This window comes from Anabrus simplex, chromosome 5 (assembly GCF_040414725.1).
Source record: "Anabrus simplex isolate iqAnaSimp1 chromosome 5, ASM4041472v1, whole genome shotgun sequence".
Classification (NCBI taxonomy): domain Eukaryota; kingdom Metazoa; phylum Arthropoda; class Insecta; order Orthoptera; family Tettigoniidae; genus Anabrus; species Anabrus simplex.
In genome coordinates this window covers 452762243-452774844 of record NC_090269.1, presented here as the reverse complement: position 1 = coordinate 452774844, position 12602 = coordinate 452762243, and the positions used below count along the sequence as shown (strand labels likewise).

The following is a 12602-nucleotide window of genomic DNA, read 5'->3' as shown; positions in this document are numbered from 1 at the left end:
CTTGCAATATGGAATCCTCTGTATGTGGTCAGTGACATTGGTTTTGCTATGTCAAGGAAAGTCTGTTCCTCTCTTTGCTCAGCAGATGTTCAGTAGCCAAACCAGACTCACTCACCACCACAGCTTCAATTCCATGAAGACAGTATCCTACTAGCAGTAAGTAAATATTGTAACTAGAAAATATGAGTCAAAACTGTTAGCTTCCTGATTTCAATCAGTCAATACTGATCTGCCTGTAGGGCAGTCGCCCAGGTGGCAGATTCCCTATCTGTTGCTTCCCTGGCCTTTTCCTAAATGATTTCAAAGAAATTGGAAATTTATTGAACATCTCGCTTGGTAAGTTATTCCAATCCCTAACTCCCCTTTCTATATTTGCCCCAGTTTTTCCTCTTGAATTCCAACTTTATATTCATATTGTGATCTTTCCTACTTTTATAAACGCCATTCAAACTTATTCGTCTACTAATGTCATTCCACGCCATCTCTCCGCTGACAGCTCGGAACATACCACTTATAATACCAATATCAATGGTCCATTATTGGACATTATAAATTTTCCAGCTAACTCATTCCTGGTTTGCCAGCGTTTCGCCCTCATGTGCTAGGCTGGGCTCATCGGTTGGTACCTAGCACACCTACCAAGACGCTGGCTAGTGCATACCGTGGAGGCCACTGCGTAGGCTAATTGTAGCCACCGGCAGTGCCAATGCACTATGAGACACTTTGTCTTGGTAGGTGTGCTAGGTACCAACCGATGAGCCCAGCATAGCACACGAGGGCGAAACGGTGGCAAACCAGGAATGAGTTAGCTGGAAAATTTATAATGTCCAATAATGGACCATTTATATTGGTATTATAAATTTACTCATTCGGAACAAATATTTCAGATTCCCTATGGGAATCAACATCTATAACATACCACTTAGTCGAGCAGCTCTTCTTCTTTCTCCCAATTCTTCCTGGCCCAAACTTTGGAACATTTTTGTAATGCTACTCTTTTGTTGGAAATCACCCAGAACAAATCGAGCTGCTTTTCTTTGGATTTTTTCCAGTTCTTGAATCAAGTAATCCTGGTGAGAGTCCCATACACTGGAACCATACTCCAGTTGGGGTCTTACCAGAGACTTATATGCCCTCTCCTTTACATCCTTACTACAACCCATAAACACCCTCATAACCATGTGCAGAGATCTGTACCCTTTACTTACAATCCCTTTTATGTGAATACCCCAATGAAGATCTTTCCTTATATTAACACCTAGATACTTACAATGATCCCCAAAAGGAACTTCACCCCATCAACGCAGTAATTAAAACTGAGAGGACTTTCCCCATTTGTGAAACTCACAACCTGACTTTTAACCCCGTTTATCAACATACCATTGCCTGCTGTCCATCTCACAACATTTTCAAGGTCACGTTGCAGTTGCTGACAATCTTGTAACTTATTTATCACTCTATAGAGAATAACATCATCCGCAAAAAGCCTTACCTCCGATTCCACTCCTTTACTCGTATCATTTATATATATATAATGAAACATAAAGTTCAGATAATACTGCCTTGAAGAATTCCCCTCTTAATTATTCATGGTCAGATAAAGCTTCACCTACTCTAATTCTCTGAGATCTATTTTCTAGAAATATAGCAACCCATTCAGTCACTCTTTTGTCTAGTCCAATTGCACTCATTCTTGCCAGTAGTCTCCCATGATCCACCCTATCAAATGCTTTAGACAGGTCAATCGCGATACAGTCCATTTGACCTCCAGAATCGAAGATATCTGCTGTATCTTGCTGGAATCCTACAAGTTGAGCTTCAGTGGAATAACCTTTCCTAAAACTGAATTGCCTTCTATCGAACCAGTTATTAATTTCACAAACATGTCTAATATAATCAGAAAGAATGCCTTCGCAAAGCTTACATACAATGCATGTCAAACTTACTAGCCTGTAATTTTCAGCTTTATGTCTAGCACCCTTTCTTTTATACACAGGGGCCACTATAGCAACTTTCTCTTCATCTCGTATAGCTCCTCCGACCAAACAATAATCAGATAACTACTTCAGATATGGTACTATATCCCAACCCATTGTCTTTAGTAAATCCCCAGAAATCTGATCAATTCCAGCCGCTTTTCTAGTTTTCAACTTTTATATCTTATTGTAAGTGTCATTGTTATCATATGTAAATTTTATTACTTCTTTGGCCTTATCTCCTCCTCTATCTCGAATTTATCCTTGTAACCAACAATCTTTATATACTGCTGAAGATCTTCACATACACACTTCCCTTGTTCATTAATTATTCCTGGAATGTCCTTCTTGGAACCTGTTTCTGCCTTGAAATACCTATACATACCCTTCCATTTTTCACTAAAATTTGTATGCCTGCCAATTATGCTCTCCATCATGTTATCCTTAACTGCCTTCTTTGCTAGATTCAATTTTCTGGTAAGTTCCTTCAATTTCTCCTTACTTTCACAGCCATTTCTAACTCTATTTCTTTCCAGTCTGCACCTCCTTCTTAGTCTCTTTATTTCTCTATTATAATAAGGTGGGTCTTTACCATTCCTTACCACCCTTAAAGGTACAAACCTGTTTTCGCATTCCTCAACAATTTCTTTAAACCCATCCCAGAGTCTGTTTACATTATTATTTACCATTTTCCACCGATCATAGTTACTTTTTAGAAACTGCCTCATGCCTGCTTTATCAGCCATATGGTACTGCCTAATAGTCCTACTTTTAAGACCTTCCTTTATGTCACATTTATTTTTAACTACCACAAAAACATCTTCATGATCACTAATACCATCTATTACTTCAGTTTCCCTATAGAGCTCATCAGGTTTTATCAGCCACATCCAGGATATTTTTCCCTTTGGTTGGTTCCATCACTTTCTGAATCAGCTGTCCTTCCCATATTAACTTATTTGCCATTTGTTGGTCATGCTGCCTGTAATTCGCATTTCCTTCCCAATTGACATCTGGCAAATTCATATCTCCCGCTACAATCACATATCTTTCCATGTCACTTCCCACATAGCTGACTATCCTATCAAATAATTCTGAATCTCCATCAGTGCTACCCTTTCCCGATCTGTACAGTCCAAATATATCAAGTTGCCTATTATCTTTAGAAATGAGCCTTACACCTAGAATTTCATGTGTCTCATCTTTAACTTTTTCGTAGCTTACAAATTCTTCTTTCACCAGAATGAACACTCCTCCTCCCACCATTCCTATCCTATCTCTACGATACACACTCCAGTGCCGTGAGAAAATTTCTGCATCCATGATATCATTTCTCAACCATGATTCAACTCCTATTACAATATCTGGTAAATATATATCTATTAAAGTACTTAATTCTATTCCTTTCTTTACAATACTTCTACAGTTCAACACTAACAATTTTATGTCATCCCTACTTGATTTCCAGTTCCCTGTTCCCTTATCACCGCTCCCTAGGCCATCCCGTTTCTCTGAATGTACCTCCCTATTACCCTTCCAAACAAATTTCCTAACTTATACGTACCACTGCGGTTTAAATGAAGGCCATCCGAGCGCAGATCCCTATCTCCTACCCACCTATTAGGATCTAGAAATTTCACTCCTAGTTTCCCAGATACCCACTCCATAGTCTCATTTAAATCCCCAATCACCCTCCAGTCAGTATCCCTCCTACATAGTATTCCACTAATAACAATCTCCGCTTTCTTAAACAAAGGGTCGAAGTAGGCCAGGATGAAGGGTTCTCTTTTGTTTCTTCATTGTGCTACATTTAAAATTATTCACTTACGGTAACACTGATCATAACATAAATATGTTTCTCTGTTAGAAAAACATGCCTTGTTCTTATTACCATTTACTAAAGTGCTCTTCGAACTATTTTAGCACCAATGTCTGGTCCTGTGCACTTTCTTAAATGCATATAATCTTGATGCATAGCATCTTCACTATTCATTTCTTAGTCTAACCTCTTGGAAATTCATATAATTTATGCACTTGGCAGGCAGACATAACTTTTTACAGGTATAATTATAGACCAACTCTGTGGATCTCCTTAGGAAAGTGATCTCTATGCAGACCTCCTTGTACAACCACTTGTAGAGTAACACTCATTCTCCAAATATTCCATGTTTATGATCCAACATATGGTACACTGACAGGATTACAAACTAGTGTATATGAAAATTCAGTGACTCTGTTCCTTTGTTTCTACGGTATACATAGTTCATGCATTTTTGTTGCTTCCTTTTTTTCCAAGTTGAGGGTGAGAGCACTGGCATGTGACATCTGGTCATATAGGACACTGTTCATAAGGAACAACTAGAGCTGATACTCACTGGCTAAAATCTGAAGAAAAGTCCTTAATATCACTTGATAAATAATAAAATTAATAGTAGAAAACCATTGTTCACCTCAAATACAGACGTTCGTAAAGATGTTTTGAACACATTACTGTGCAGCATTCACTGTATGGGAATAAACATGGATAACAGCTGATACAAAAAGGATGATAAAAGAAAGCTTTGAAATATGCTGTTACCAAAATGTCTCCAACGTCAGATTGAAAGTTTAGGTCGCAAATAAATAGATGGTAAATAAGGTTGGTAACAGGATGGAGATTATGGCATGATTGGTACTGAGCTTGCTGGCCGTGCGGTTTGCTAACATTCGGGAGATGGTGGGTTTGAACTCCACTGTTGGCAGCCCTGAAGATATTTTGCCGTCGTTTCCATTTTCACACCAGGCTGTACCTTAATTAAGTCCATGGCTGCTTCCTCCGCACTCCTAGCCCTTCCCTATCCCATCATCAACAAAAGACATCTGTATCGGTGCGACATAAAGCAGCTTGTAAACATAAAAACATAGATTGGTAGGATGCACGCTGAGAAACCCAGGAGTCTTACAGCTGACTTCAGAGAAGTATATGGGGTGGGGATTATAGTGGATGTAGAATATAATGCTTATGAAGAAATTGAGGAAGTAGGCACAGGATATGGTGAGATGGACACCAGTATCGAACCAGTCATCAGATTTGGAGGGGCACTGGTAATATATTAGCATTGTCAACAGTTTCTCACCAATGTGCCGATGGTTCAGTCCCAGCCAGTGCATGTATTATGTTTGAAATAAAAGCCATGTACCTGTGTGATTTGGATTCCATGCATGACTGGAGGTTGTGTGGCTGTGATGAAGAAATTGACAGTCTTGGAAAGCTACAGGCTTGCTTCCTTGCTTGGTTAGTCTATTAATTTATTGCTCCAACAATGATGATGATGATCAATATATTCTGTTCCTTGTTTCAGTAGAAAGTCAGTGGAAGTGATTTACTATTCCGGCTGATGTAAATACTTCAGTTGCTGTGTGAGATGGACCAGAAAGTCGAGATCAAGGAAGAACCCATCTGGCTTGAAGAAAAAGCAAGTACATCATTCGTAAGTATCCCTCCGGATTAATTTATAAGGACTAGAATTTATTTCATGTTCCACATTCTCTGTTAACAATAAATATTGGAAGTGAAATCTTTTAATATCCTATAATTAGTGACATTTGAGAGTTATTCTAGGTGATTCAACACAAAAAACAAACTCTCCAACTTTTAAAAGGTACTTCTACAGGTATTTCATTGTTTTCTCCTTCCATTACCTTCAAAAGGCAGATGTATTCAGCCAGCAGTATGTAAAGATTGTTGGTTACAAGGATAATATACAGATAGAGGAGGTGACTAATACTAAAGAAGTATTCAAATTTACCTATGACAGGAAAGACATTTACAGTAACATACAAAAGTTGAAAACTAGAAAAGCAGCTGGAATTAATAAGATTTCGGGGGATATACTAAACACAGTGGGTTGGGATATAGTACCATATCTGAAGTACTTATTTGATTATTGTTTGCATGAAAGAACTTTACGAAATGAATTGAGAGTTGCTCTAGTAGCTCCTGTATATAAAGGAAAAGGTGATAGACATAAAGCTGAAAATTACAGGCCAGTCAGTTTGACATGCATTGTACGTGAGCATTGGGAAAGCATTCTTTCTGATTATATTAGACATGTTTGCAAAATTAATAACTGGTTTGATAGAAGGCAGTTTGAGTTTAGGAAAGGTTATTCCACTGAAGCCCAACTTGGAGGATTCCAGCAAGATATAACAGATATCCTAGATTCAGGAGGTCAATTGGACTGTATCGTGATTGACCTGTCTAAGGCATTCGATAGAGTAGATCATGGGAGACTACTGGTAAAAATGAGTGCCGTTGGACTTGACAAAAGAGTGACTGACTGGTTGGCTCTGTTTCTAGAAAATAGAACTCAGAGAATTAGAGTAGGTGAAGCTTTATCTGTCCCTGTAAAAATTAAGAGGGAAATTCCTCAAGGCAGTATTATTGGACCTTTATGTTTTCTTATATATATATATCAGTGATATGTGTAAAGAAGTTGAATCAGAGATAAGGCTTTTTGCAGATGATGTTATTCTGTACAGAGTAATAACTAAGTTACAAGATTGTTACCAACTGCAAAATGACCTCGATAATGTTGTGAGACCGACAGTAGGCAAGAGTATGATGATAAACTGGGATGAAAGTCAGGCTGTGAGTTTCACGAATAGGAAAAGTCCACTCAGTTTTAAATACTGCATTGATGGGGTGAAAGTTCCCTTTGGGGATCATTATAAACACCTAGGTATTAATATAAGGAAAGATCTTCATTGGGGTAATTACATAAATGGAATTGTAAATAAAGGTTACAGATCTCATGTTTATGGGAGTATTTAGGTGTTGTAGTAAGGATGTAAAGGAGAGAGCATATTTGTCTCTGGTGAGACCCCAAGCAGAGTATGGTTCCAGTGTATGGGACCCTTACCAGGATTACTTGGTTCAGGAAAGGGAAAAAATCCAAAGAAAAGCAGCTCGATTTGTTCTGGGCAATTTCCGACAAAAGAGTAGCGTTACAAAAATGTTGCAAAGTTTGGGCTGGGAAGACCTGGGAGAAAGGAGAGAAGCTGCTTGACTAAGTGGCATACCGGGCGAGTTGGCTGTGCGCGTAGAGGCGCACGGCTGTGAGCTTGCATCCGAGAGATAGTAGGTTCGAATCCCACTATCGGCAGCCCTGAAAATGGTTTTCCGCGGTTTCCCATTTTCACACCAGGCACCTTAATTAAGGCCACGGCCGCTTCCTTCCAACTCCTAGGCCTTTCCTATCCCATTGTCGCCATAAGACCTATCTGTGTCGGTGCGACGTAAAGCCCATAGGAAAAAAAAACTAAGTGGTATGTTACACGTAATAAATAAATATAATTTTTGGTCCGTATTGATGATATTTGATTGGAATAATAACAGTAAGTTATTTATTAAATAGACCACCTAATGAATACAAAGTATTTAGGTATATGGTATGTTCCAAGCTGTCAGTGGAGAGATGGTGTGGGAGGACATCAGTAGACAAATAATTTTGGATGGTGTCTTTAAATGTAGGAAAGATCACAATATGAAGGTAAAGTTGGAAATCAAGAGCATAAATTGGGGCAAATATTCGTTTATAGGAAGGGGAGTTAGGGATTGGAATAACTTACCAAGGGAGATGTTCAATAAATTTCCAATTTCTTTGCAATCATTTAAGAAAAGGCTAGGAAAGCAAGAGATAGGGAATCTGCCACCTGGGTGACTGCCCTAAATGCAGATCAGTAGTGACTGATTGATACCAGCATATCTAGGTGGTAGTTTGACTGTCGTGCTGATGTTGTTGTGCAGTTGTTGATATTGAAATGTTTTATTCATGCCATTTTTTCCAGGGATAGCTTAAACTGTCAAAGTAACTGAGATAAATCACCTTCATCTTACCTACAGGGCCTGGTTTGATTTCCATCAAATTGAAGTAACCATTTTACTTGAAATGAAGGGCTGGTTCAGGTTCAGTTCATTGCTAAGGGCAGAAATGCTGGCCTCCTCTCAATCCTAAGCTCTCATTCACATTGATTTATATCACTAGAGCAGGATGTTTAAACCTTGTTCCCACCACCCACATTTAAATTCGCCTTTTGGTTCGGCTGAGCTTTAAATGTTATTAAATGTGGCTCAGTATGAGTTATACCAGGACTGACAGTTCTCTGACCGGTACACAGACACCGTTTATCAGAATGGAGTGTGAAATTGTAGTGAGAATATATTTAAAAACAATTCATTTCATTTTGTCAGCAGATTTCAACACTGTGGAAGAGTACTGCCTGTTCCATTACAGCTGATGATCTTCATATTTCATGACAGTTTCATTTACTCAGCCTATACTGGTAATCTGTTTTCCTTCTGTGCAGTTTTATAGTGTTCCACTCATCACTAGCAAATGTTGGCACGGAGAGGGAGACATTTATTGCGGCCAGTGGTCATTTCCCAAAATAAATCACTCCTTGTTACAGAACTGAGTTAGTTGAGTTCTTTTGCTGTTTGTACAACATTACATGGTATCTGCCTCATTTCCCATTGCAGAGCAGACGGTTGGTGGTAATTCCTGTTGTGGCAAACTTCATGGTGAAATATCTTGTCACATAAGACGTAGTTCAAACAATTGCTGTGTCCAGTCTCATGATATCATTGTCAAGATTGTAAATTAGCTGTTGGGATGCAGAAGTAGCTGCAGCCACAATTCTGGCACAAAGTAGGGCTGTGGTCTGTTCTCTGCTGGGTTGAATAGCTGAGACAGTAGAGCGCTGGCCTTCTGAGCCCACTTTTGTAGATTCATTCCAGTATCAGTCCTGTGGTATTGGAAGGTACTCATATAAGTCAGATTCATCTAGGTAAATTTACTGGCATGTGTAAGAATTTCTGCGGGACAAAATTCCGAAACTTTGGCATCTCGAAAATCCTTTAAAACATATTTAGTGGGACGTAAACCAATAACATTATTATTAAATCCCTCTGTGGTGAGATAAAGTTTGCACAATGCACTCTCTCTTTTGGTGTTGTCTAGAACTACTTTTGTTCCATGTATTTTGTGACTCAATCTCATCCATGATTTGGTCAATATGAAACTCAATGAGGTATTAGCATTCCCAATACAGCCAGATCCTGTATTAATATAGTGCAACCGGGCGAGTTGGCCGTGGCATAGAGGGGCACGGCTGTGAGCTTGCATCCGGGAGATAGTAGGTTCGAATCCCACTATCGGCAGCCCTGAAGAGGGTTTTCCGTGGTTTCCTATTTTCACACCAGGCAAATGCTGGGGCTGTACCTTAATACCTTAATTAAGGCCACGGCCGCTTCCTTCCAACTCCTAGGCCTTTCCTATCCCATCGTCGCCATAAGACCTATCTGTGTCAGTGTGACATAAAGCCCCTAGCAAAAAAAAAAATATATAGTGCTGTTACATTCCAGTCTGCCAGGCCCACTGAAATCTTCACATGAACCTAACTGTGATCTTAATATGTTATGTGGGCCTACATTGGAAACATCATATTTATTATCAAATGAATCAACTTCTGTACAAATTCACTTATCCAGCTTGTTTTGCCTCTCTTTCCATCTCTCAATCGCCAGCTTCAAGCATGGTGAAGTTATGCTGTTTTGATAGTAGTGTAAATATATTATAGACTGTTATTTGAAGGTGTGAGTTGTATATTATTAAAATGGTTTCTATTTAGACTGAAGTTCCCAACACAAAAGGAAGCAAAAGCACTGTGAAGATATAGCCCACATGGGCCATTGCTCACCCGAAAGCCTGCAGATCACGAGATGATGTGTGGTCTGTGTGACAATTCCTCTTAGCCATTATTCTTAATTTTCTTGACTGGGACCTCCATCTCGCTATAAGATGGCTCCTTAATTATTCTCTAGCAGCTTGAGTAGACCTTCAACTGGCCCTCAGATCAATGTACAATTCCTTGGCCGGCCTTGCAACAAATTAAAACCCAGGGCCTGTGGGTACAGTGCAGACCTGCTGTCCCTAGTCTGCAGGCAAGCATGTAGTCCTTCAGAATCTGAATAAAAATGTTATAACTTTAGTAAATTTTGATTAAACTTTCTGTAGAGTCAAATAAAATTCCCTACAAGTGATCATTTGTAGAAGGAACTTGGACATGGTAGGCAAGTCATGGATATGGATGTTTGAACACAAGTAATGGCAAGGAACGGGATGAAGGCGACGTGTGAGGATGTTGCTCCTTCTCGTGTCCTCACCCCGAGCACGTAGCGCTAACCATGACTTGTTGGTTAATTTCCATTTTTAAATGTTAACTTCAATGGTAAAATACTCAATTTATTGTCAAATTATGAAATTTATTTTGTCAGCTGTTGAGATATGGGCCATCTGTGTAATACGAAGATATAGTCACTAAGCAGGTGCAAGTGAACAGGGAGACTGTGGTACTGGTATCTCCTCACCTAATCATTAACACATGAAATGTTTAGGTTAGATGATGTTGCACAAGGTACAGAAATTGAAGTATTGTCCTGTTGCGCACTAAAAACATCTGTTGTCTTTCTCCAATGGAGCTGTTAATTCATTGGAGGGATGTTACTCAGCACGGGTTAATGTTTGTGGTCTTACGGGTTGATACTGAAGCAAACCTAATGCCATACCTCCATGATTGCTCGAGAATTTACATCTATCAGCAGGGATGTGTTCTGGTAAATTAATATGCTGTCTCTGGTAAATCCTGCAAATTCTGTAAATAAAATGCTGTCTGCAAACAGTGGATATTTAGTGCCCTAGCTAGGAGCCAGTGGCAGAACTGTAATCTCGACATAGTTGTCTGGTGGCCAAAGAGCTTGCACATGTTGGATAAGAAGAGGATAAAGTAACTGATTGTGCAGAACCCACCACACAAGTGTGTGGTTATCTGCAGTAGCATCAGTTCTTAACAAACTTGTTGAAGGATCATGTTTTTTTAAGTTGCAACACAAGCTTCTCCAAATCCAGCATGTGGACTGTGTGACTCCTCCTAGATCTGTTCTTCTTGCTGTGAATTATCCCCTATCTGCAAGTCAGCAGAATAGCCTGCTGAATATTACTTATAAGGAATGTGGAAATGTGGATGTTGTTCAGCTTACATGACATGGCCTGTAGCTAACCCATAGTGGAGTACAATGTTCACAATTTCCTTCAAGAAATAGTAAGCTCAGTTTCACTGTTCAAATCATTCACTCTGTACAAAATCTCCAGTTTTGCTCTGATACATTACTGTACCAGCAACACAACCTCAACTGTACCGCTACCACAGTCAGTGCACTGCAAACACGGTCATCAGAAATGAACAATGAACTTCAACCGGAGGACAGTCTACATCATCGAAAGCTACACATACTTAGCACAGGTAAGATGGCTCATATCTCAACAGGTATTGGTTTTGGATATTTCATTATATTCTAGTGTTGACGTACTACCTCCTGTAGAGATATGGGACACCTTTTACATTAATATTCTTGTTACCTCATTACTGTACTTTTCTTAATTTACTTTTCATATTTCTTATAGTGTTCAGCAGACGTGAAGGATGAACTAATTATAGGAGAACACACGGTTGATCAAGTAGTACCATGTTTCAAAGAAGAGGAGAAGTAAGTACAGTTTATATTTTACACCACTAACACTAGCTCCGTCTGTGTGCAAGTCAGCCTCGGGATCCCAAAATCCCAGGTTCAAACGTGGCCTAGGTAGTTGTATTGCTTAAAAGTAGATACTTACTCTTCTACAATGTCAGAAAGATTACATGACCAAATTCATGACAAGTCAGCTTTTTATCCTCGAGAGATTAGGTGAAATTTGCTATCTAGTGGACCTTAGAGTCAGATAGACAAGCAGCCAGCCAGATGTCCTGCATGCCTGCTTATCACCCAGAGGCTTGGTTTTGATTTCTGGTCTGGTCGTGTATTATTACGTTGATCCAAGAACTGTTTCAAAGGCCATTCAGCTTACCTGATTACCATTGGGGAGCTACCTGACGGTGAGATGGCTCTCCAGGTCGAAAAAGCCAGTGATTATGACTGAGAAAATTAATTGCACTGATGAGAAATCACCTCATAATGTGCAGGCCTTGAGAGTGAGTTATGATTGCTTGGTAGGCCAAGACAGGCCCCTGTATGACTGTAGAACTGTGGGATCATGCCTTTATGTTTGGAAATTCTGTCCAGTTTTAACAAGCCACTTGATTCATTTGATGTTATGTTCATGCGAACATTGGCTAGGCCTTCAACTCCAATGATGAGACATTCGCGACCGCATCGTAAGTACTAGCTTATGTTTTAATCACCCCTGCAAGGGTTTCCCTTTTGTGATCTATAAATTGAACAGGAATGTGGCTTATTTACAGCTCTCCTTCTGAGAACTTATACCATAATGCATTGCCCAATTGTAGCTTCTGAAAGCACAAACTTTTCTTTAAGTGTCAGTCGGTCTCCTAGCCACAGTTCCATAGACCAATGACAGCAATTATCATGAAAACGAAGAAGACATTGTAAGTGAAAGTGACAGCTGTGGAAATCATACTGACTGCGTTAGTAATAGTGATAAACCACTTTACAGGCTCTCTGGGTGTGTCACGAGAACTGAGAGACAAGTGTTTAGATAATTCTGTATTGCAAATGCCTGTTTTTTGGAG

The 12602-nt window shown here is 39.5% G+C and overlaps 1 protein-coding gene across 1 annotated transcript in view; it reads left to right on the top strand.

Moving 5' to 3' along the window:
* The window catches only part of LOC136875112 (zinc finger protein 135), an 86322-nt gene that overhangs the window by 42645 nt on the left and 31075 nt on the right, over nt 1-12602 (top strand). Inside the window, exons 2-3 of the mRNA XM_067148844.2 lie at nt 5318-5446; nt 11480-11562. Of these exons, the coding sequence (XP_067004945.2) occupies nt 5381-5446; nt 11480-11562 (149 nt within the window). The 5' untranslated portion in view covers nt 5318-5380. The remainder of the gene's footprint in view (nt 1-5317; nt 5447-11479; nt 11563-12602) is intronic.